Source organism: Rhinatrema bivittatum, chromosome 8 (genome assembly GCF_901001135.1).
Source record: "Rhinatrema bivittatum chromosome 8, aRhiBiv1.1, whole genome shotgun sequence".
Taxonomy (NCBI): Eukaryota; Metazoa; Chordata; class Amphibia; order Gymnophiona; family Rhinatrematidae; genus Rhinatrema; species Rhinatrema bivittatum.
Window position 1 is genome coordinate 228857035 of NC_042622.1, and position 26840 is coordinate 228883874.

At 45.8% G+C, this 26840-nt stretch overlaps 1 protein-coding gene across 2 annotated transcripts in view; it reads left to right on the top strand.

Annotated features, from left to right (window-relative positions):
• The window catches only part of AP3D1 (adaptor related protein complex 3 subunit delta 1), a 358560-nt gene that overhangs the window by 256675 nt on the left and 75045 nt on the right, over positions 1-26840 (top strand). For both annotated transcript variants that reach the window (XR_003858342.1, XM_029613909.1), the window contains exons 20-21: positions 9819-10021; positions 10924-10997. Coding sequence is in view for 1 of the 2 variants with exons in the window: in XM_029613909.1 (XP_029469769.1) it covers positions 9819-10021; positions 10924-10997 (277 nt within the window). In the remaining variant the exon portion in view is untranslated. The remainder of the gene's footprint in view (positions 1-9818; positions 10022-10923; positions 10998-26840) is intronic.

Consider the following 26840-nt stretch of genomic DNA (forward strand, 5'->3'; position numbering starts at 1 on the left):
TACCCTAGTGAGGAGATTGGGCCCCTATGACCCGTGGGGCGATGACTCCTTGGATGCATCATCAGAGTTCTCCGAAGACCCCCTCTCGGAGCCTTCCCCTCCAGAGGAACGGCATTGCTCCCCCCCTCCCCCATCCCCTTCCAACTCCTGTCAGAGGAGGACTCCTGTCATAAGATGCTGGAGGTCCTCCATTTCATCGACGCCCCTAGGCGTGAACACTGGGAGCTTGGCATTGGGAGAAAGAGATGTTTCAGGGGGCGATGCTGGTGGCCCGTATTGCGGCCTATCAGCTGTACATGACACAATATGAACTTGTGGAAGCAGGTCTAAGATTTTGCAGAGAACCTCCCCCAGCAACAGCAGGAGGCCCTGACGGCTCTCGCAATGCTGAGCCTGGAAGCAGGTAGGCCCAAGGTCAGGTCGACCTACGACGTCTTTGAGACCGCAGCCCGCCTAGCCGCTGGGGGTATCGGTGCCAGGTGGCTGGCTTAGCTCAGAGCCTCCGACCTCTGCCCGGAGGTGCAGGACAGACTTGCGGACCTCCCCTGCACAAGAGAGAACCTGTTTGGGGACAAGGTGAAAGAGGTCATGGCGCAACTGAATGAACAGCATGATACTCTTTAGCAACTCTGCCAGCCCCTCCGAGGGCCCTTCCATCTCCAGAAGGTCTTCCAGGCAGGGCCCTTTTACCATCCGAGGAAGTACTTCCCTCCAGCTGCCCACCCTCGGCCCAGTCCCAGAGGCCGAAGCTGACAGCAGTGGGTACCGAGGCCTCAACCAGCCCCCCAGTAGGCCCCGTCTGCTGGCTTTTGATTGGCGGTGAGGAGGCACGAGCCAAACGCCAGTTCCCATGGCGGCCAATTCCCCCAGACGGTGGCAGGCTCCTGCTTCACCCGCTGCTGGGAAGCGATCACTTCGGACCTTTGGGGCCTCTCCTTTGTCCGCCTTGCGCGACCTACAGGACCGCAAACTGGAAGTGTACCTCAAGAGAATCTTTGAAGTGTCAGCCTTGGGAGTCAGAGCAGTGGTATGCAGCTCCCTTATGCAAAGAGCAGGTCTGAGAGCTACCACCTGGAGAAGCTCAACAAGCAGAATGCCTGGAGGCGGGTGATAGCTTATGGGGCAGATGCGCTCTGTGATCTCCTGCGAGTCCTAGGCAGGTCTATGGTGTTAGCAGTCTCTGCTAGACATCTCCTCTGGCTCTGTAACTGGTCAGCAGACTCTTCTTCCAAGACGCAGCTGGGTTCTCTCCCCTTTAAAGGCAAATTGTTTGGTGAGGATTTGGAGCAGATCAGTTTGCTCAGCCCCTAAGAGACAGGTTTTCTTCTCTCCCTGCAGACCATTGCAGAAGCAGCTAATAGTGCGTCAGATGCTCTGCAGACTTCGTGACCTTGCAGGATGATATGTTAAGCCTCGTTTTTTGTTTAGATATTTATTTCGAATAATGAAACTTCCTATTAGATTTTCTTAAAACCCTCCTCAGGGACTTATTGGTGTTAGTACTAATTGCAATTGATTATATAAAGTAAGTTTAGACCTGATTTGATAAATTGATATGATGGAATGTAACTTTTTGTTTGTTTGTGAAATCAGTTCTATCTATTTTATGTTATGTTATACTTTTTTTAGTTTTGTTATAAATGGAAAATCAATGAAGAAATAATTTAAAAAAAAACCAAAACAAAACAAAAACCCTGTTTTTGCACCGGAGCACTGCTCTACAGGCAAGCAAATTCCTCCCCTTAGGAGCGTTCTGTGGGGTTCTGGCTGTTTGTTTGGGGGACCCTTTTCTTCTGTCGTGGTGAGTATCTTCAGAGAGAGGATTTTAATTTTATCTCTACCTTATGGCTAGCGGCAGGGCATGCCGTTCATGCGTCTCTCATTCTTCCCGGCTCAATAGGTCGGGGTTACGCGCTAACTGTGCCGATGGTGGGGAGGGTTCATCTGTGGCCCTTCTCCTGCTAAACAGCGTCGCGTATCATTGTCTTTTGAACCGGCTGCAACTTTTTTACCTGACCCGGCTGTGGCGGGAACAGCGGCCATTTTAGTTTTTGCCACAGCAGTTTCCAGTTCGCAGGGGGGAGGGTCCTCCATCTCTGTCTCCGGCCTATTCCGGGTTGGGGAAACTGGCAGGGAGGGCTAGAAGAGGAGGAAAGCTCTAGTTTGCCTGTTTTTCAACCAGACCATGTTGGTTTTGGTGCAGGGAGGCTTTTCTCCACAGACTTTGATTTGTTACTTCATGGTGCTTATATGGCCAGATAGAAAGTGGCTTGGGGGACTACACAGCTGCAGATTCCACCAGTCCAGCCCACTGAGGGTCCTTTGGGGAGTCCCAGGAAGTCTCCTATGACCGGTAATAGGGTTCCCTCAGCACAGGGCTTGATTTTTCGCCTGCAGGGTGATGCAGCTGGGGCAGTTGATCTGGAGGATGCTATCATAGCTCCTGGTGGTACTGGTTCGGGGTCTGACCAAGCTCCTCTGGTGGCTCCGGTTATTCTAGCTACCGAGGATACGGATCAAGGGGATGACCCGGTCTCTTTTATTCATGAGCCGGAGGATCCTAAGGTGGTCTGCTGCCTTAAAAGGGAAGAGCTGAAGCTTTTGTTTCCCTTGGCTTAACAGATTCTTGGGGTTAAAATGCCTCAGGAGAATCAGGATTTGGATGGTGAGGACTCAGTACTAGGTGCCATCCGAGATCCTCCAACTTCGTTCCCTTACCACAAGTCTGTTAGGAAGTTAGTAGAAGAGGAATAGGGGACTCCTGATTCTGGTTTAAAGATTGGCAGAGCCATGGGGAAACTTTACCCTCTACCAGAACAGGATTTAGAATTTCTTTCTCTCCCGAAAGTAGATGCGGCAGTGATTGCTGTGACTAAGCACACCACAATTCCGGTTATTGGTTCGGCCATTTTAAAAGATGTACAAGATCGTAAGATGGAGTTACTTCTTAAAAGGATTTTTGAGGTGGCGCCCCTAGGTTTGCATGCAGCACTTTGTTCAAGTTTCTTGCAGCATGCTTGCCTCCGGTGGGTACAGCAGCTTCAAGGTAATTTCTCTCAATCAGCTCTGGGCGCGGATACGGCTGAGCGTGTGGAAGCAGCTGTGGCTTATGGTGCGGATGCCCTCTATGAGTTGGTGCGTACTTCCTCCAGAGTAATGGCATCAGCTGTGGCTGCCCGAAGGTTTCTTTGGCTTCGCAATTGGGCGGCGGATGTTTCCTCTAAGGCACAATTGGCATCCTTGCCTTTCAAAGGTAAGTTCTTGTTTGGCGAGGATCTAGAGTAGCTGAGCCAGTCTCTTGGAGGCAATAAAGTCCTCAGGTTACCCATGGATAAACCTAAGGGTAAGAGATTTTTTTCAATCACGGCCTCTTTTTCAGTCCAACAGAAGATCGCAGCCTACCCGTGATATGCCGGGACCGCAGAGGCAATATTTTTTGTGGGGGCAAGCATGGGGGACATCCTTTCGTGGAGCCAGAAGGTCCTTTAGGGGATCCTCTGGTTGCTCCTCGGCAGGAGGTAATTCTACCCAATGATGCCAGGCTGGTCTACTCCATTGTTCCTATTATAGGAGGTCGCTTAGGGCACTTTTATGACAAGTGGGACAAGATCACTCAGGACCAGTGGGTTCTCAATGTGATAAGAAACTGTTATGTTTTAGAATTTGCCCGTCCCGTACGGTAACTTTTTCTAATTTCCCCAGGCAACTATCTGGTCAAGCGGACGACGGCGCAGCTGACTCTAGACTGGTTATGTCGGTTAAGTGCGGTAGTACCAGTTCCCAGAGCGGAGCTCCGTCAAGGGAGATACTCCATTTATTTTCTGGTCCCCAAAAAGGAGGGCTTGTTTCGGCCGATACTCTATTTTAAAGAAGGTCAGTGCAAAACTCAAGGTTCCCGCTTCAGGATGGAAACTCTCAGGTCTGTCATAGCGGCTGTACGCAAAAGAGAATTCCTGGCTTCCTTGGATCTCATGGAGGCTTATCTACATATTCCCATCCATCAGGGCTCTCAGCGTTTTCTCCGCTTCATGATTCTGGGTCAACATTTTCAGTTTCAGGCTCTTCCGTTTGGTCTCGCCACGGCTCCACAGACTTTCACCAAGGTGATGATGGTGGTGGCAGTTTTCCTTCGAAAGGAGAGCATTTTAGTTCACCCATATTTGGATGATTGGTTGATCAGAGCCAAGTCAGTCTCTATGCCGCAAGTCTGTTCATAGAGTTCTCGAAGTCCTATAGTCCCTAGGCTGGATAGTGAATCACGACAAAAGTCAGCTCTCACCAATACAAACTTTGGAGTATTTAGGAGCTCGGTTCGATACTCTTATAGGCAGAGTCTTTCTTTCTCAAGATCGAATCTTGAAACTTCAGGCCCGGATCCACCGGTTTTTGCAGTTGCAGGTACCCAAGGTCTAGGACTACTTACAGGTACTCTGCTCGATGGCCTCTGTGCTGGACTTGGTTTCCTGGGCGTTTTCCCATATGAGACCACTACAGACTGCATTGTTATCCCGCTGGAAGCCAGTATCGGAAGAATATCATATCCGCTTACCTCTCGAGGGTTTGCTGAGAGACTGTCATAGTAGCTTCAGACTTCCAATCTGTCGGGGAGTGGACCTCAAAGTTCCTGATTGGATGGTGGTTACTCTGATGCCAGTCTCTCTGCATGGGGAGCAGTTTGTCATTCCCACTCGGTTCAGGGATCCTGGTCCACGAGACAGTCTGTGTGGTCTATCAACTGTCTAGAGACCAGGGTGGTTCGCTTGGCCTTTAAGGAGTTTCTGCCGTTACTACGGAATCATCCGGTTCGAGTTCTGTTGGACAACGCGACCCGAGCAGCATATATAAATCGGCAGGACGGAACCAAAAGCAAGGCAGTGACTCTAGAGGTGCAGAGGTTGGTGCTCTGGGTGGAACGACATCTAGAGAGATTAGTGGCATCCCACATCGCAGGAACAGAGAATGTTCAGGTAGATTTCTTGAGTCGCACACACTTGGATCCAGGCGAGTGGGAGCTCTGACAGCCATGCAGTTAATTCGAGATCGTTGGTGTCTACCTCACGTCAACCTTATGGTGACCTCTCGGAATGCCAAGGCCCTCCGATTCTTCAGTTGCCAAAGACAGTATGGGGCCGAAGAGGTTGACGCTCTGGTTCTGCCATAGACTCAGGGAGTTCTTCTATGTTTTTCCTCCGTGGCCGCTGGTGGGCAAGGTTGTACGTCGCATAGAAAAGCATTGCAGAGAAGTGTTTCTGGTGGCTCCGGAGTGGCCTCTGTGTCTGTGGTTTGCGGATCTGGTCAACCTGGATCTGGTCAACCTGGCGGTGGACGGCCCACTTCGCTTCGGCCACCTGACGCGTCTTCTTTGACAGGGTCTTATATTTTTCGACCAGGCTGCTCGCTTTTGTCTAGCAGCATGGCTTTTGAGAGGAGGCGTTTGAAAAGGAAAGGTTACCCGGACTCGGTAGTCACCACATTGTTACAGTCTAGAAGGAAGTCTACTAACCTCTCATGTTCGGGTATGGAAGATTTTTGAGTCCTGGTGTTCCGTCAGGGGAATTTGCCCTCTTAGGGCCTTAATTCCTGAAATATTATCTTTCTTACAGGATGGCTTCACCAAGGGCTTATCTCTTAGTTTTCTTAAAGTGCAGGTAGCAGCACTGGGCTCTCTCCGTGGCAAAATTGAAGGTTCCTGTATTTCGTCTCATCCAGACGCGGTTCGTTTTCTTAGAGGTACGATAATCTTCGTCCTCCAGTTCAAAAATCTTGTCCATCCTGGAACCTTAATCTAGTTATTAAAGCTCTGTGTAAACCTCCCTTCGAGCAGTTCCGAAGGGCCACGCTAAAGGATTTGACACTTAAGATAATTTTTCTCGTCTCCATTTGTTCAGCTAGAAGAATTTCTGAGTTACAGGCATTATCTTGTCGAGATCCTTTGCTTTAGATGTCGGAATCCGGAGTTTCTTTACGAATGGTACCTTCCTTTATACCAAAGGTGGTTTCAGCGTTCCATGTCAGTCAGTGGAACTTCCGGCTTTTCCTAACTTACCGGCGTCTGATCCTATTGCGAGGGAGCTCAAAAGTCTAGCTGTTCGGAGAGCTTTATTGCGTTACCTCTGGATTACCAATGACTTTAGGAGGTCCGATCACCTCTTCATGCTGTGGAGTGATCCTAATAGAGGCTCCAAGGCTTCTAAAGCCTCTTTTGCACGATGGTTGAAGGAGGCTATTTCTTCCTCGTATATTACACTCCATACGTTCGCAAGCAGCCTCGTGGGTGGAATCTCAACTTTTGCAGAGCGGCGACTTGGAAGTCTCTGCATACTTTTGCAAGGCACTATCACTTAGATGTCGGGGCTCCGGCAAACCCTTCCTTTGGCGAGAGTGTTTTGTGAGCAGGACTCTCCAGCTCCCACCCTGGGAAAGGTCTTTGGTACATCCTAGGTGTCTGGACTGAAAGGAAAATTTGGTTCTTACCTGCTAATTTTCGTTCCTTTAGTACTACGGATCAGTCCAGAACCCGCCCAATTAGAAGGGTCTTATATTAAGGGGAGAGTTGTCTGCTCAGCTGGAAGATTGTTCTCTGTTGCATTCCATGTTCTTGTTAATTGTTGTTTAATGGTTCCATATTTTTTGCTATTATCTGCTTTGATATAGATATATACTGATGAACTGCAGGTGGCACGGTTGCTTAGATACGGTGTCAGCAAGGTTTTTTTCCTCTCTCCATCTGCTGATAGGGGGAGATGAACCCAGGTGTCTGGACTGATCCGTGGTACTACAGGAACAAAAATTGGTAGGTAAAAACCAATTTTCATTTGAATTGAGTGAGGAAAATTGTGAAGCAGTAAACTACTAGAAATAATTGGTATATAACTAATTGAATGAGAAAAATCATGAAGCAGCAGAACCAGAAATAACAGATGTAGAATTAGTGGAAATTTAATTACAAATATTCTCCACTTTTTCTGAGAAAAGCAAAAGAATTTAGTGAAAGACTAGAAGAGAGTTCGTTAGCTAACTTGCTTACTTATTGAATAACTGTATGGGATGGATTTCAGCAGAACGAATACTGTTAGAAAAATATCTTCTTTTCGCCAGGAGAACCTTTGAAAGGTATTGTCTATTAGCTTCTGACCATCTCCTTTTATTGTCTGACTTAACTTTTATGCCAAATCCGTTCATGATGGCACATTTTTCTTTTTAATATCCCCAGGCCTGAATGATAGCATGGATGAGATAAGACACTGTAATTAGTAAGCTGAATAAGGGGAGCAGTATTGTCAATTGCAGTTAATAAAAAAGTCCAAATGTCCACTTTTTCATTGTAAGATAAAGAAATGGTTATCTGGAAAAGAATCCAGTTTAGCAGCCAATAGATCTATGTCAAGATTTTTAAAGTCTCTGTACTGGTAAGAACAGGATATATAAGATGACATTGGTACACTCTGATTGAGATAAAACAGAATTAGACAGTGGTTAGTCCAAGGATACTTAACAAGATAAAAAGAATCAACAAAAAAGAATCATCATTCTTTGAAAAGATTAAATCTAAAGTATGGCCTACTTCGTGGGATGGAAAATCAACCCATTGTTGAAGCCCAAATTCAGTGGATAGTGAGACAAAATTTGTATCTGATAAGCAATTAAGTTTATCGAAATGAACATTAAAATCTCCCAGGATGATTAAATTTTGATGAGAAGTACAACTTCAGTCATAAGTTCCATGGTTTCAGTCAGAAGCCAGGGATGAATCTGGTGGATTATAAATAGTTGAAAAAGACTGCTTAGATAAACAATGAGATTGTACCAATAATGTATCAATATGAGAATAACATTTGAAAAACATTTCTCTCAAACGCAATTTTGTCAAAAATGATAGCTACTCCTCCCCCTGTTGTCAAACAATAAGTATCTCAATTCTTTAAACATGTTTCAGTTAGAACTAAAAACTGAAGCTTGTGAGAAATTTAGATTTTTTAACATGAGTATTTACAACTTAAAGATCTAACATTTAAAAGACCACCCTGAACAGACGACGAGACAAACTAGGATCAGCCTGAGAAATTGGAGTAAGAAAACAATTTTCATAAAAATGTGACCTAAAAGGCAATTTCATAACCAACCTTTACCCACTACCACAGGAATTGCTGACATGGAGAAAAAAAAAAAGAAATTTGAGAAATAAATATTAATACAGATCAAGACCATAAAAATAAAAAAAAAATTAAAATGAATAAACACCTCATAGCTACTGAAGGGAAGTTTCCCCGTTAAACTAATACCATCAGCAAATTTAAAAAACCCAAAAAATAAAATATACCAATAAAATAGAGAAAACAGCTTCAAAGATAATTAGTACATTCAGAACACAAAGGGGTACACTAAGGGGCAAGCCCTTCAATTGCTCCCCTTCGGTGCGCAGCACCTCCGGCATCACTGCAGGAATTAGGACATTTATTTATTTATTTATTTATTTATTTATTTATTTATTTATTATTTTTGTTATACCGAGTTTCATGATAGGGATCACATCAACCCGGTTTACAAATAACAATGTGTGCAAAGTATAGCGAATAACATATATATTATGTTATTCGCTATACTTTGCACACATAACAAATATAACAAAAAAAAAATAACAAAGTATATACAAATAACAATGTGTGCAAAGTATAACAATGTGTGCAAAGTATAGCAAAGTATAGCTCCCCTTATGACATGATGTCATAAGGGGAGCGGGGCCACTGCTGGACCACAGGAGGAGCTGGAATGGGCCAGGAAGCATCTGAGAAGTATCCTAAGGCCCAGCAAAGATGAAACCAGCTCAGTCCTGCCGATGATAAAATTTAAGACTCAGAAGAGAGGTGCCTCTGGTGTCTCTGCAGGAATTAAAAAGCCTCAATCATTGATGTCATCGGGAGAGGGGAAGGCCACTGCTCGACTGTAGGAGTTGCTGTAATGGGCCTGGAGGCATCTGGGAAGTGTCCTAAGGCACAGCAAAGATGAAAACAGCTCAGCCCTGTCGATAGTATAATTCAAGACTCAAAGGAGACCTTTGTGCTCATCCCAGAGAAGTCAGTGATTTCCTGAGTGGAGTACCAGTTGGTGTCACCTGAGATCTACAGGGTGGCCACATGGTCTACCTTGCATACTTTCTCCAAATGTTACTGATTACATATGCAGGCTGGGAAGATTGCCTCATTTTGGGTTTTGTGTCCTGAAGGCAGGCTTGTCTGGCTCCTTCCCTGTTTTAAGTGTGGCTTGGATATATTCCATGCATTCTGGACTGGTCTGCTGGGATGATAAGAAGTTAGGTGGGCCTTTGGACTGGTCTGGTAGGACTCAAGGAAAGAAAATTAGCAGGTAATACCTATTTTTGGCTGACATCCTTCTCTGTATAGGTTGTTATCAGAAGTGAGAAGTCATAGTTTAAGGACCTATATTGTATTTCCCCTGCTCTTAGGAGAGAAAGTTGTTGTGATTTGCTTTGATACACTTATACTGAAGTGCTGCAGGCTGTACAATGGAGTAATGTCAGCAAATCAGAATCTTTTGTCTTCAATTGCTAGCAGTGGGACTAAACCCATGCAATCTGGATTGGTCTGGTAGAATGTAAGGAAAGAAAATTGGCAGCTAAGAACCTAATTGCTCCTTCATTAAAACTGGACAGGATCTTGCCTTTTGTGGGTGAGCTGTCAAATTCACCTATAGGCATCCGGTTTCTTTTGGACTGATTGCAGTAGCATGAATGGATGACAGAGTTCTTCCCATGAAGGCTTCTTTATATTTGAAAAAATAAAGATTTTATCTCTATGCAGGAATGCCAATTTCTGATCAGTATGTAAAACTGGAGGAAGAGCGGAGGAGCAGGCAGAAGCTGGAGAGAGACAAGAAAAAAAAGAAGCAGAAAAAAGAGAAGAAAGGTGGCAAACACAGGCGGCACAACTCCCTGCACACAGAGAGTGATGAGGACATAGCACCAGCACATCAGGTGGACATTGTCACTGAAGAGATGCCAGAGGTGAGCCCGGCACCTCTGATCCCAGATGAAGCACCATGAGTGGAATGCATTGACAAATCACCTTGGTTAGCATGCTCTCACTCTCTGGATTTTCATTGCCGGTGCCTATAAACAGTGCAAGGGTAGGAGAGGTTGGCGGGTCCATTCCAGTCACTTACCTAAAGCGGTGCTGTCCTGATCCCATGGTGGAGGCAGCAACTTAAAAAAAAGAAATTCAGTGCAGGGCCTGTAGCTGCTCTCCTCACACTCAAAGCCCTGTCTCTCACACAGGTTTTCATGATGACAGGAAACCCATGTTGGAAGAGAGGGTAGAGCCTTGAGTGTGCAGTGGCCAGCTACAGCTTCTGCACTGAAACTTTCTTTCTAGGTTTCTGCCATCGTCACCATGGAATCAGTATGGCACTGCTTTAGATAAGTGACTAAGAGGCAGACCTGCATATAGCAGCAGCGACAATGCTCCAGTGCCTATCAAAATTTGATGCTGGAGGTAGTTGCCTATGCCTGAATCAGGACCTGTTCGGACTCCAATTTTGGGCTTTATGCTTTGGTGTAGGTTGTGTGATGCCTTCCATAGGGAAACAATAGTAATGCTTCCTAATATTTTTAAGTGACATACTTTTACTAATCTACAATTGCTTGACTCATATGTAGTAGTAGGATAATCCAAAGAAGGAATTTAGTCTTTGATATATAGGTAATATTGTGTGATGTAAATATTTTTTAACCCAAATAAACATGATCTGTGCCAGGAGCTTTTCTTTCATTTTAATTATAAGAGAATGCTTAACCAACGTATCTGTTGTAGATTTACAGCAGATAAGTTGCGAATGAAGAGCTTGATGGAGTTAATCTCACCAGGAAACCTTTCTTTGTTTTTTTGGGTTTTTTTTCTTCTCCCATAGAACGCTCTGCCCAGTGATGAGGATGATAAAGACCCCAACGATCCCTACAGAGCGCTTGATATTGATTTGGATAAGTAAGTACAGATGATTGATTGGAGCCATGTGGGTTAGTTGCTTGTTTAGGGAAAGATAATGTCTTCCAATTAATAAATGGAAAGGCTGAAGTTATCAGAGCTAGTCTCACCTGACTCTCCTCATTCCCTTTGTGCTGACACTGTGAAAGAGAAGTGAACCATAACACATTCTAGCATCTTGTAACCTTGTAGCTCACGGTCTCTCACTTCTGCACGTTGTGAAGCCTATGTTTATTTTAAATAGGACTCGACCATTTTAAAGGGGGGTGTAAGGAGAGTCCCATAAACATTACCAAATTTTCTGAGGGTTGAATCTGTTTTGGCTTTTTCATAGACTTGGTTTAAGAGGTTGTGTGGTGTGCTCTGGTTACTGCTGTATTGCTTTACCTCAGAGGAACAGCAGTTGCTGATAACATAAATAAATAAAAACACCTGGTGATTTAACACCTCTGTTTTGAAGCACAGCAATAAAATACACAGCAGCCTACAGGAACTAAATGGAGTTTTGGGAAGAGTCTGATAATACTGAATTTATTTTAAGTTATGCACAGCAAAGAGGGGGGTACTGTTTTCCTTGAAACATGCTACAGCTGTTGTGTGATTCTGAAAAGTGACTGCTGCTGTCACAGTTTTGGGGCCCAACAGTTAACAGCCTCTCCCTTCATTATGCCCCACCAAAGTCCATTTCACTTAGCTGGTGTGTGATGGGAGCTGTTGGCCTGCCTCTCTGCTGTACCTGCATTTACTTTGGAGGATTATAATGGTGGCTTGAAGTGCAGTGGTTGGTCATTGTTAAGCACACTCTGCCATCTTTACCCTTCCAATTCTGAATTGTGCCACCTCATTTCTCTAGTCTTTCTCTCTTGCTGCTCTCACTGCTTGTTCTCTGTATTAAACTGTCTAATCACAGGGAAACTTTACAGGTAAGAGTTTGTCTTCACTGCTGTACTAAAGATTATCCCAGGACAAGCAGGATGCTAGTCCTCACATATGGGTGACGTCACTGAACGGATCCCAGGCGGGAAAACTTTCTGTCAAAGTTTCTAGAAACTTTTGACTGGCCCAGTGAGGCCACTGAGCATACCCAGCATGCTATGATATTCTCTGCCACAGGTGTCTCTCTTCAGTCTTCGTTTTTCCGCGCTGCAGTTAGCATCGCAGGTCCAGAGCCGTTGAGTGTTTTTCTCAACTTTTTCTCTCGACTTAATAGCCTTAAATTTGATATTCTCTCTCACAAAAAATCTCTCGGGGTCTCTCCTTACCGGCCGGTAAGTAACCCAGTCTCAGATTTTCTTTTTCGGAGAGTAGAGAATTTTTCTCAGTCGAATCGATGGCCGTCGATCGATACAAAAATGTCAACAGGTTTCAAAAAATGCCCTGTTTGTGCCAGAAAAATGTCACTTACAGACCCACACACTGAATGTGTGCTGTGTCTGGGTGAAAAACATGATGTACAAAATTGTCCACAATGTGCGGAGATGACGCCAAAAACCCAGAAAACCAGGCTTGAAAAAATGGAGCATTTATTCAGCCTGCAACTTACACCTTCTCCGTCGCAGTCATCGAAGTCGTCTCCGGCTGGAGCGACTAAGCGCATACTACTTAAAAAACCTCGCCCGGGACCGTCGGGGGATCATTCGTCCCCTTCATCGTCCTCGACGACAAAATCGACAGAAAACTCGAAGTCGAAACATCGACACCGGCATCGAAGCCCCTCGTTGTCTGACTCTGCTTCCCAGGAAGCCTCGACAGCGAAACGGGCTAAACATCAGGACACATCGGAGTTTTCAACGCCTCGGCCTACCTCGACTCCAGTGCCAGCGACAGATCCAACACAAGGTACGTCTCAGGAACTTGTGCTTCAGCCTACGCCACCGCCCTCAACCGCTCTGCTTCCAACGGTTGTGCGGCCAGAATTGTCAGATTTAATCCGACAAGCGATTTCACAGGCTCTGAAGGATCAGTTTTCAGTACCGACTTCTCTGTCTATGCCGATGCTTACCACATCGATGCCGGCAAACTTGCCAATGCCGGTGGTAACACCAATGCCGGGGTCATTCTTGACTCCGGTACAGAGGGAATCGACGTCGACACCAAAGATTATTACGTCATCGACGTCGATATATGCTCAAATCTCATCTCTTTCATCGATACCGATGACATCGATGGTACCGCCGTCGACAGTATCGACACCGGGAAGACCACCCTCGACAACGACATCGAGGCCACCTATCATTTCATCGATACCAACAGTACCAGATGATAGTGACCCTCAGGAGTTAGCACTTTTTCAACGTCTTCTACAAAAATACCAAAAAGTCATCGACACAACTCCTCAGAAAACCACAGAAAACATCCCTCCAATGATTTCCATCGATGAACCTTTACCTGGACCATCGGGTGTTTCCACAAATTTAAGAAAAACCCCAAGAACTCCCTATCAAGAACCAGATGAGGAAGATTCTTGGGATGATCAAAGGTCAAACACCTTCTGAGGAGTTCATGTCCGAACCCTCACCTCCTGAATCAAGGAAAAGATCCCCACCAGAGGACTTATCCTTTTCCAGTTTTGTCCAAGATATGGCAGACACCATACCTTTCAAGCTTTCATCAGAAGAAGATTCAAGGCAACATACCCTAGAGGTACTGCAGTTTGTGGACCCACCAAAACAGGTTCTGGCAATCCCTATCCACGAAGTGCTGCTGGACCTACAACAACAAGTATGGGAGCACCCATGCACGGTTCCAGCAGTTAACAAACGTGTTGACACTACCTACCTAGTGCAGCAAGCACCAGGTTTTCAAAAGACACAGTTACCACATCAATCTGTGGTAGTAGAATCTGCCCAGAAAAAATCCAAAAGGGTACGTCCACACTCCTCAGCTCCTCCAGGGAAGGATCATCGCTTTCTAGACTCCCTTGGCAGAAAGGTGTACCAAGGTGCACTCCTATCTTCCAGAATCTCCGCCTATCAACTGTATATGACACAGTATCAAAGGGATCTCTGGAAGCAAATGGAACACTTTACAAATTCTCTCCCAGAACAATTCCAAGAATCTGCACAAACCATCATTACTAAGGGCCTGGAGGCTGGGAAGCATGAGGTAAGGGCTGCTTATGACAATTTTGACACAGCCTCAAGAACAGCAGCAGCTGGCATTACAGCACGAAGATGGGCCTGGTTGAAAGCATCAGATCTCAGGCCTGAAGTGCAAGAGAAGCTTGTGGATCTGCCATGTCTTGGAGATAATTTGTTTGGGGAAAAAGTACAGGATGCTGTCCAACAACTTAAGGATCACACAGAGACCTTAAGACAGCTGTCCCAATTACCACAAGAACCAACGACTCAGGCCCCTAGGCGTCTTCCTCGTCGAGAACCTAGACGACCATACTACAGACCAAGAAGGTACTACAATCAGCCTACAAGGGCTAGACCTTCTAGGCCTACTCAGCGCTCTCAATCCAGGCAACCAAGAACAGCCCGTACTCTGCCTCCTCCACAGACTGGTCCAGCTACGGGTTTTTGAGCAACAGTCCAGAGAACAGGCCCTCCCTCCTAAACCCCAAACAACACATACCAGTGGGAGGAAGAATTTCATATTTCCACTCAAATTGGGGAAAGATAACAACAGACCAATGGGTACTTTCCATTGTAGTTCACGGCTACAAACTAAATTTTCTCTCCATTCCTCCAGAATTCCCACCAACTTCCTACCCACAACAAAATTCTCAAATAATTCAATTACAAATAGAATTATCCACCCTCCTGAAAGCCAGGGCTATTCAACCAGTGCCCAGGTCACAGCAGGGCAGGGGATTCTACTCCAGATATTTCCTCATTCCAAAGAAAACTGGAGGCCTACGTCCCATCCTCGACCTCAGAAATCTCAACAAATTTCTAAAGAAAGAAAAGTTCAGGATGGTTTCCCTAGGCACAATGCTCCCACTTCTTCAAGCAGGAGATTGGCTCTGTTCTCTGGATCTTCAAGATGCTTACGCCCATATACCAATATACCCTCCTCATCGCAAGTATCTGCGCTTCATGGTGGGCCTTCAACATTTCCAATACAGAGTGCTGCCATTCGGACTAGCTTCTGCTCCCAGAGTGTTCACCAAATGTCTAGCAGTAATAACAGCACACCTACACAAAGAAGGTGTACATGTTTTCCCATATCTGGACGATTGGCTCATCAGAAGCCAATCTCAACAAGGGGCAATACAGTCTCTCAACCGAACAATTGCTCTACTACACTCCATGGGATTTCTCATCAATTATCCAAAATCACATCTAACTCCAAACCATCTCCTGCAATTCATAGGAGCAGATTTGAACACCAATCTCTCAAAGGCTTTTCTACCAGAAGATCGAGCAAACACACTTTCCCTACTGGCAAACTCGATTCACTCCAAGAAACAAGTAACAGCTCATCAGTTTCTAACATTACTAGGCCACATGGCATCCACAGTTCATGTCACTCCTATGGCAAGACTAGCCATGAGGGTAACTCAATGGACTTTAAGATCACAATGGATCCAAGCCATTCAACCACTTTATTCTCCAATTCAAGTAACCCACCAACTACGTTCTTCTCTACTATGGTGGGTGAACAAGGACAATTTGTGCAAGGGCCTACCCTTTCAACAACCAGTCCCACAAATAACTGTGACTACAGATGCATCCACCTTGGGTTGGGGAGCTCACATAGGGAATCTCCAAACACAAGGAACATGGACAAAGCTCGAAGCAACATTTCAAATCAATTTCCTGGAACTTCGAGCTATACGTTATGCTCTGCATGCCTTCAAGGACTGCCTTACAAACAAGACAGTGCTGATCCAAACAGACAACACAGTAGCCATGTGGTACATGAACAAACAAGGAGGGACAGGCTCGTACCTCCTTTGTCAAGAGGCAGCTCAGATATGGGGATGGGCCTTGAACAACTCCATGTTTCTCAAAGCCACTTATCTGGCAGGCATTCACAATGTAGTGGCGGACAGACTCAGTCGTCAATTCCAACCACACGAATGGTCCCTGGATCCCTCAGTAGTGACCAGGATATTTCAACGTTGGGGACAGCCAACAGTAGACCTCTTTGCATCACATCTTAATCACAAAGTGGACAACTACTGTTTCCTATACAACTTGAACAACAGGCCAACCAAGGAAGCCTTTGCTCGCCCTTGGAACTCAGGCCTACTCTACGCGTATCCTCCAATACCGCTCATAACCAAAACTCTAGTGAAGCTGCAACAGGACAAGGGGACCATGATACTCATAGCCCCATATTGGCCTCGACAAGTATGGTTTCCCACACTCCTAGACCTCTCAGTCAGGGATCCAATTCGTCTGGGCGTAGCTCCCACTCTCATAATCAAGATCAGGGTCAGCTGCGCCATCCGAACCTCCAATCCCTATCCCTGACAGCATGGATGTCGAAAGCTTGATCTTATAACCACTCAATCTTTCATCCAACATATCCCAAGTTCTTATAGCTTCACGTAAACCTTCCACAAGGAAGAACTATGCTTCCAAATGGAAGAGATACACTTTGTGGTGCAAGCAAAACGACATCAATCCTTTCACTTGCCCTACAAAGTCTTTACTAGACTACTTGTACCATCTTTCAGAATCTGGTCTACAGACTTCAGCTGTAAGAGTACATTTAAGTGCAATTTCAGCTTACCATAATCAGGTAGCAGATGCACCTATATCTACACAACCTCTTGTCAGCAGGTTTATGAGAGGTTTAATTCACCTCAAACCACCAATTAGACACCCTGTCACACAATGGGATCTAAATTTGGTTCTAACCAGACTCATGCGTTCTCCTTTTGAACACATAGATTCCAGTGATCTAAAATTTCTTACATGGAAAACTATCTTCCTCATAGCCATTACATCAGCTAGAAGGGTTAGTGAGTTACAAGCACTTGTCACATATGAACCCTACACTAAGTTCTTACATGACAGAGTGGTTCTCCGCACTCATCCTAAATTCCTCCCTAAGATAGTCACGGAATTCCACTTAAACCAATCTATAGTTTTACCCACATTTTTTCCAAGGCCTCACTCTCACCAAGGAGAAGAGAGCCTTACACACCTTGGATTGTAAGCGTACTCTGTCTTTCTACTTAAACCGCACTGCAATCCACAGGAAATCCAATCAGCTCTTTGTTTCCTATGACCCAAACCGGGCAAGTCAGTGGGTAAACATACTTTATCCAATTGGCTAGCAGATTGCATACAATTTTGCTATGAACAAGCAGGCCTTCCTCTCCAAGGGCGAGTAAAAGCACATTCAGTAAGAGCAATGTCAAGAGCACATTACCGTTCAGTGCCAATACTTGACATATGTAAAGCAGCAACATGGAGTTCGCCTCACACTTTTGCAACTCATTACTGTTTGGACAAGCAAGGAAGACAAGATTCAGCTTACAGACAATCTGTCTTAAAGAACTTGTTTCCAGCTTAAACCCAACTCCTTCTACATCCAATGTTATGTGATCCTCGGCTGACTCATTTCAACAACAATATTTCACTACCAAATGACTCAGCCTCTAGCTTGCTAATCACCCATATGTGAGGACTAGCATCCTGCTTGTCCTGGGATAAAGCAAAATTGCTTACCTTGTAATAGGTGTTATCCCAGGACAGCAGGATGTAGTCCTCACAGAACCCACCCGCCACCCCGCGGAGTTGGGCCTTCTACCTTTATTATTCTTTTTTGCTAACGCTTTTGCTACATACGAGACTGAAGAGAGACACCTGTGGCAGAGAATATCATAGCATGCTGGGCATGCTCAGTGGCCTCACTGGGCCAGTCAAAAGTTTCTAGAAACTTTGACAAAGTTTTCCCGCCTGGGCTCCGTTCAGTGACGTCACCCATATGTGAGGACTACATCCTGCTGTCCTGGGATAACACCTATTACAAGGTAAGCAATTTTGCTTTCCTAACCTACTAGCCAAACCACTATCTGAAATCAACACATCCCTAACACATGGAGATGTCCCAGGCACAATAAAACAAGCCATAGTCAAACCAATCTTAAAGAAACCCAATTTGAACCCAGCTGAACCAGCTAATTTCAGAGCAATATCCATTCTCCCCTTCTTAGCCAAGCTCCTCGAGAAAGGAGTAAACCTCCAACTCACTGAACACCTAGAGAAATACAACATTCTCTTCCCTTCTCAATTCAGTTTCCGCAAATTCTTTAGCACTGAAACCCTACTAATCTCCCTAACTAACACCATCCTAAAAAGAATAGACAAAGGCCAATCCTACATCCTAGCCTTGCTAGACATCTCAGCAGCCTTTGACACCATCAGCCACAAAATCCTCATAGATAGACTCACTGAAATTGACATAACAGGCACGGCCCTACTCTGGTTCAAATCCTACCTAACAGACAGACAATTCAAGGTCAAAATAGGAGATAGTGAATTGACCCCCCATCAAACTAACACGAGGCGTTCCCCAAGGCTTCTCACTATCAACCACACTATTCAACATCTACATGCTGCCCATATGCAAGCTCCTATCCAACCTAGGACTCACACACTTCATTTACGCCGACGACATCCAAATTCTAATCCCTATCACCGAATCCATTCCCAAATCTCTCCAATTCTGGGAAACTCACCTCACCGCCATCAACCAACTACTGACCCAATTGAATCTTGCCCTAAATTCCTCCAAAACTGAACTCCTAATAATATCCCACAACCCAAAAGAAAACTCCCTCACCAATATTAACTCCCATCATCTAAAACACCAGATATCGCAAGATGTAAGAGACCTAGGCGGCGTCATAGACAGCGAACTCGATCTAAAAAAAATTCATAAACTCAGCAATGAAAGACAGCTATTTCAAACTACATGTACAAAAAATATTAAGATCCCCCCCCCCCCCCCCCCGTCCTACATCTAAATGACTTCTGAACTGCCCTCCAGGCAATAATCTTATCTAAAATTGATTACTGCAACACCTTACTACTAGGACTCCCTGCAACATCCCTCAAACCCTTCCAAATATTACAAAATGCCACTGCCAGAGTCCTCACCAACACACGAAGAAGAGATCATATCACGCCCATTCTGAAAGATCTCCACTGGCTCCCAATCCTCTCCAGAATTCTATTCAAGAGTCTCACAATAATACACAAGACCATACACAACAAAGACATACACTGGCTGAATGACTCCTTCCACTTCCAAACCCGCAAAAGACCCACCAGATCCGCCAACAACAGAACAATACATGTACCCCCACCTAAACTAACCCATTTCAACTCCACCAGGGAACGAGCACTATCACTTGCCAGCCCCTCTATCTGGAACTCAATGCCCCCTGATCTAAGACTAGAACCCAGCACACAAAACTTAAAAAAAAAAAATTAAAATTAAAAACCTGGCTATTCAATCAGGCCTTCTCATAACTCCCCACTCATACCCTCAAGCCACTAGACCCAGTATCTCTAATAAAACCCCTGTACAAAGTTTCTCTCCTGTTGCACCTGTTTCTTTTGACACAATGTATTTAAAAATACTATGTAATTGTTTAATCACACTTTGCACACCCTTGACCTCCACCTTCTCTTTTCCTCCCCTAATCTGTGATTTTTCTCCTCTAATGTTGAAATGTAATTTCCTATTCCTACTCCGCTATGTTTATCTATCTGTTCCGTGTAAACCGATGTGATGTGCAAACGAACGTTGGTATAGAAAAGCTACAAATAAATAAATAAATCTGAATCGAGCGATGTCTGCCCTCCTTTCAGAGGGCTGCATGTGGAGACAAGTATAGCTTGTTATATTGTCTAGATGTAAAAAGGATTTTGCTCTGGTACTTGAAGGTGATGAATGATTTTAGGAAGTCAGATATGTTTGTCCTGTTCATTGGTCCCAGGAAGATTGAGACTGCATTCAAGATTTTGTTAGCCTGATGGATTAAGGAAACTATAGGTGCTGCTTAGGTGGATAAAGGTTCACCTCTTTCTAAGGTTGAGAGCCCCACTCTACTAGAGCACAGGCTGAGCTCCATTTGGTATTACCAATGGATATTTGCAAGGCAGCAATTTGGTGGTCATTGCATTCCTTTTCACATTGTCTTGATATCTGAGCCAGGGAAGAAGCAGCCTTTAACTCTGTTCTGAGAATGGGGGTGGTAGTCCCACCCATATAAGGGATAGCTTGGGTACATCCCATGTGTCTGGACTGGTCTGGCTGAATGATGATGAAGGATAAATTTACTCTTACCTGATGGTTTCCTTTCCTTGAGTCAACCCAGACCAGGCCAGAACCCTCCCTGACTGCCAGCGTTTAGCTTGCTGTATATGTGTAGTAGCTCTGTTTCAGTGGCACATGCTGGAAAAATATATTGGTCAGTGTCAGTACTGGAGGAGCCATCTCTTATGATTTACTGGAAGAGTAATCTCTTATGATTTCTCCCATGAAGTTCCTGTGTTTTTGTATGTTCTAGGTTGTTCACTGGAAGCCCTTTGGTTCTGTGGTGGGAAAGTTTGCCTTTTTTCTTTCTTAGCTTGGTTCATGGAATATTGCAGGCTGAGCCCAGCACGGAACCCTGTAAGGGATGATGTCAGCAAACCTATTCTCTGTCTCCATCTCCTGGTTGGGGAGTATAACCCATGTGTCCTGGCCTGGTCTGACTGGACTCAAGAAAGGAAATTGTCAGGTAAGTGTAAATTTCTCATTTGCCCTTAAAAAAAAAAAAAAAAAAAAGAGTATATGTATGTATATGTATATGTGTATGTATATGTATGTATATGTATATGTGTATATATATGTATGTATATGTATATGTGTATATATATATCCATGACCTCAATTTCCATTAATTTCCTGAGTTATGCAGTGATTAACCTGTGTAATACTAATTATTACTCCTGGGGGATTCTGCGCCAAAAAATTAATTCTGCTCACACATTCTGTAAATTCTGCAGATTTGTCAATATTTTTGCAACTTATCCTATATTTCAGTACAATCCAGTATTTTCATTTACATAATAGTACAGAAAATAGCCTTCACATTTTTTTCACTTAGGGCAAGATTCATTAAGGCTTTTCTCCCATTTTGTGTGTACAGGGAAAAACCCTTAGTGAATCAGGTACTTGGTGATTTTCTTCTGGCAGAACGTACACTCTCTCCCAGGGCCTGGGCCTCCTCTTCAGCTGCCAGCGGGATGAGGTCCATGGAGTGAGTGGCAGAAGGAGTCATGTTTAATCAAACATTATCTCCTGCTGCCACTGGACAGGTCTTATGATAAGAACTGCAAGACTGGTCTGCAGCAGCAGGAGATAACATTCAGTTGAACATGATTCCTGTTGCCAGCTCCTACTCCCTCCCCCCTCCCTTGTCCTCCTCCTCCTTCCCCCTCTCCCTTTTCTCTCCTCCTCTTCCATTCCTCCTCCTCCTCCTCCTCCCCCTCTTTCCCCCCATCTCCTCCCTCCCTTTACAGCTGTTTACCTATTTCTCACAGGGCAGAAATAATATGCACTAATTGAGAAACAAACAGTGGAGTGCAATCTTCAAGTTGCCTAATTATGCTGCGTTCGTGAAGGCCCCAAGCCAACTCTTCAGGCAGGCTCGCAGAGCTCGGCTATAATTAGTGCTATGCTGCCGCAAGCATGACCCGTGCTATGCTGCCTCCCACGAACCTGGCCCTTGCTTCCAGGATTACGGAGTCCTGCAATTTAAAGCCCCTCCTCTTCCGGCAGGCTCGCAGAGCCATTATTGCCGTGATCCTGCCTGTGTTTTGAGGTTGGAGCAACAGTGGGGCCCGGAAGCAGCAAATTCTGCAAGGTAAATATGAAAATCTGTACAAAGGGGAAATCTGCAGAAATTTTGCATTCTGTAGTGGCACAGAATTCCCCCAGGACTAAATTGTGGTGCCATATACAGAGTCACTGAACTGGTCTGATCATCTCACAATTGTGTGCACATCTATGGCAGTTGTACTTGTTTGAAAGCTGTAACTATTATGTATATTTTTGTCCCCAGAAAAGGTCTTTCTGCTCTCTCTGTTGGCAGCACTGCTTTAACATGGTACCCACATGGGTAAGCCAGGCAGTGGTTAGTGAACAAGTACCTTGCAGTGGAAAAAATTTTTTGTTTGTGTTTTTTTAATGTTCTTATTGGGGTTTTACAGTGTCTGTTTAAGGGGATAAGTCCAGTTATTCCTGCATTTGAGCCTTTAGTTATTAAAGATTTAACTAGTGGACCCTGCCTTAATTTTAGCAGATAAATTATGAAGAAGTAAATTCGACACAGTTGTGTGAGTGTTTTAGAAGTACTCCACTATCTAATTTTATAAGAAAATAGATGTCTATGCTTGATTATAAGTACCGATGAGGCATTGTCCTACCTTTTTGCATAAATACACACATTAATATAGCTCTAAATAATAAATAAACAAAACTATAACTCCTCAATCAGTAATTTCTGGACTTGCTCTTACTTTGGTTTTGTGCTGCATCTGAATGCTTGTCTGGCATAGTTCTTTCACCATGTTTTCCAAGGACAGAGTCCTGAACAGATAGCATGAAATGGGATTAAACAGACTATTCCCCACAACAGTGTGTATGTGAGATTTTTTTTTAATTTGTATTTTAAGGATGGTTGAGCACTGACTGTAATCTGCGGAAATGACAGCCAGTGAGATGAAGAAGGGATTAATATGCATATCCCATCCTTAAAAATGGGATGAGGGCAACAGCTTCTCATACCCATCTGAGAGTCATTGTGAAGATGAACACAATGGCTCATTAGAATTTTATGCTTCTCCCAGCTTTATTGCTGTTTATGTAATTCTGCATGTCTGAAAACACGGAAACTGCTGTTGTGTCCTACTTTTGGCTTTCCTAGTTGAGTAACTGCATGGATATTTGGGTTGTGACTCACTTCTATTCTTCTGGAACCCCTGACAGAGTGTGTAAAAAATAAATAAATAAATAAATAAAAATAAACACCAGCAAATGGAGTGGAGGATTAGCCTAGTGGTTAGATCAATGAGCTACGAACCAGGGTTCAAATCCCACTGCAGCTTCTTGTGACCTTGGTCTAGTCACTTCTCTCCACTGCCTCAGGTATAAAAAACTTAGTTCCTTGTACGTACCCGGATCAGTCCAGACAGCTGGGTTTTGCCTCTCTTCCAGCAGATGGAGACAAAAAAACTTCAAGAGTATCCCCTCTTAAGCCTGAGTGCTGCCTGCGTCTCTTCAGTATTTCTCTGTCTCCAGCAGATGGAGATGGTGCAAAACCTGAGTTCCTGAACCAGTTTGGGTTTTTCAGAAAAGATAGAACAGTCTCAGAACAGCAGGACAGAAAAAGCAGCTTCCACCCAGAGGGGTTGGTAGGTTCCAGTGGGACCATTCCCCCAGGTGGTAGCAGGTGCTGTGGGAGCTGGGCTGGGAAGTCCGCTGCACTCCCTCTGTTAGTGAGGCACCCGGGGTGATACCGGTGGTCCAATCCCTACCCCCCTCCCCTTCCTGTGGGTACTAGAGCAGCCTGCCCTTCACACCGGTATTGTACCTTTAAAAAAGAAAAAAAAAAACTAAAGAGGAGGTTTCCCGGCAAGGCAGTGCATGCACAGGTCATTTATTTTTAGACTTTCCTCAGCGCGAGCAGCTCGGGGGGGGGGGGGGGGGTGTTTCTTCAGGGTGCCCGTCTGACCGGCTTTTGCCCATGGCAGCCATGCCATGTGAAGCGCATTGTTCAGCCTGTGGGGAGACAGCCACATGCCTCTCTCACATGGGAATTTGCTTGCATTGCCTCCCCGGTGGGGAGGGCTCTTCAGGCGCAGCGCCGGCATTTTCAGGCAGGGCCCGCGGTGCGGCCAAGCGTCCCGCCTTGCGGCAGAGTGAGGCCAATCCATTCCCTGTCAGCGCGTGAACAGCAAACATTTTTAAAACATTCTCTGACGCTCAGATCAAAGCAGCTGGGGGGGAGGGGACCTTCTGCCACCTCTTTCTCCTGCGGCAGTAAGCCTGGAGGACCCATGGGATGATTTGTCAGATTTTTCTGAAGAAAGTGCCAGCTCTGCCTTTTACTCCCGATTTTGTGCTTCTTATGCACAAAGCCTTTGTGGCTAGTTTGTCTCAGCAGGGGACCCTTCTTCCCCTAAGAAGGTCCCCAGGCGTCAGGAACCCTCTGGTTTGGTTCAGGTCCGAAAGATACAGGGTCCTGCACTATCTCCCTCAGGGCTTGCAGACCTCGCGGGTCTTTTACCCCTGGATGGGACCCCAGCCCCTCCCCTTGGTGCTGATCCGGAGAAGCCCTTGACCTTCGATTGGGATGACCCGAAGGTGATCAGTCTGTTTCATAGGAATTACCTGGAGCCCCTCATTACCTAGATCCTGGAGGAGCTGGGCTTCGCCCTTCCCCAGGCTCATTCGCCTCAAGACACTGTTGATCTGGTTCTGGCAGGCTTATGGGGCCCAACCAGAACTTTTCCCTTGCATCAGATGCTCCAACAACTTATGGCCCAGGACTGGGATACTCCAGATTCGGGTCTAGGAGTGGGTCGAGCTATGGACAAGCTATATCCATACCGGAAAAGATCGTGGAACTTCTGAAGATCCCCAAAGTGGATGCCGCAGTTTCAGCAGTCACAAAGAGGACCACTATCCCAGTGGCAGGGGCAGCGGCACTTAAGGACCTCAAAGACCGAAAACTTGAGATCCTCCTCAAGAGGATTTTTTAGGTCTCTGGCCCTCGGCATCAGAGCCGCTGTCTGCAGTAGTTGCATGCTTCGGCCGAGCCTCAGGTGGAGCAGTTGCTGAGTGCTTAAGATCGTCCATCGCAAGAGTCTGCACAAGCGGAGCACCTGGAGGCGGCAGTGGCTTATGGGGCAGATGCTTTATATGATCTGCTTCGTACTTCCTCCAGAGCCATGGCCTCTGCGGTCTCCGCAAGGCGGTTCCTGTGGTTGTGCAATTGGGCAGCTGATGTTTCGTCTAAGGCTCAGCTCGGGGCACTCCCCTTCAAGGGCAAGTTCTTGTTTGAAGATTTGGGGCAGTTGATAAAGTTGTTGGGCGACAACAAAGTCCACAAGCTGCCTGAGGACAAACCTAAGGGCGCTTGGGGATTTCTTCCGACACGTGCTCGTTTTCGGGGGCAAAGACGCTTCCGCCAGAACAGGGCGGCTGGTCCGGCAAACTGACAAGCATCGGGGTGGTCGTAGCCCTGGTCTCAGTCCATTTGTGGCCGTCGAGTGGGCCGGGATGGATCTGGCCAAGGGTCCCTTGGCGCCAAGACTTCACAATGAGATCCGGCCGACCCATTCCTCTATCCCTGTCATTGGAGGATGGCTGTCCCTCTTTTTCAAGGAATGGGTCAAGATCACCTCAGACTGGTGGGTTCTAAGCATTATTGAACTCTGCTATGCTTTAGAGTTTGCTCGCCCTCTCAGAGATCTCTTCATGATATCACCCTGCGGCTCATGAACAAAGAAGTACACCCTTGACAGACTACAATCCCTAGGGGCTATTGTTCCCGTTCCCCAGGAAGAGCAGGGAGCGGGACGCTATTCCATTTACTTTGTGGTGCCAAAGAAAGAGGGCTCTTTCTGGCCAATTCTGGACCTCAAGAGTGTGAACAAGGCTCTCAAGGTGCTCCATTTTCGAATGGAGACCCTGCGCTCTGTCATTGACTGCGGTGCACAGTGGCGAGTTCCTAGCCTCATTGGATCTGATGGAAGCGTATCTGCATATCAGAATCTGCAAAGACCATCAGAAATTTCTTCTCTTCATGGTCCTTGGCAGGCACTTCCAGTTTTGTGCCCTACTATTTGGTCTTGTGACGGCACCACGTACCTTCACCAAGGTCATGGTGGTGGTGGTAGCTTCATCCTTAACTGGACAATTGGCTTTTTCGAGCGAAATTGGAGGACATCTGCAAGCAGGCGGTGCAAAAACTCCTCACCAGTTGATATCACTTGGTTGGATAGTCATTCACGCCAAGAGTCATCTTCTTCCCTCGCAGACTCTGGACTTCCTGGGGGCATGGTTCGATACTCAAGTGGGCAAAGTCTTCCTTATGGCCGAGCTCATAGACAAGCTGCAGACACAGGTATGTCGTCTCTTGGACCTCCCGGAGCCCAGAGCCTGGGATTATTTACAGGTCCTTGGCTCCATAGCATCCACTCTGGAGTTGGTTCTGTGGGCCTTTGCACATATGAGGCCATTACAAACAGCATTACTGTCCCACTGGGATCAGATATCTGAGGAATTCCACATTCCTTTGCCACTCTCAGACTCCACCAGATCCAGCCTTGGCTGGTGGCTGGTCATGAAGCATCTGACACAAGGGGTGGACCTCGAGGTGCCTCAGTGGGTGATAGTCACTATGGATGCCAGCCTCTCCAGCTGGGGAGCAGTCTGTCAGTCTGTCGGCCCAGGGTCAATGGTTGGCTAAAGAAGCCCAGGTCTATCAATCGCCTGGAGCCCAGGGCCATACAGTTGGCATTAGTTTTCTCCCACTTCTTTGCAACTGGGTTGTGAGGGTTCTCTCGGACAATGCGACGGCAGTGGCATACATCAACCACCAGGAGGAGGAAGCACAACGTCTGATGGCCTGGTCCAAACAACATTTAGCCTTGCTGGCGGCATCACACATTGCAGGGGTCGACAACATACAGGCGGATTTTCTCAGCCGCCAGAAGCTGGATCCCAGGGAGTGGGAGCTGTCATTGGAAATGATGTGTCTCATCTCCTGCCGATCCCCATCTCGATCTGATGGCAACTCACATGAATGCCAAGGCACCCAGTTTCTTCAGCCACAGATGAGAGCACGGAGCGGAAGGAGTCTATGCTCTGGTTCTC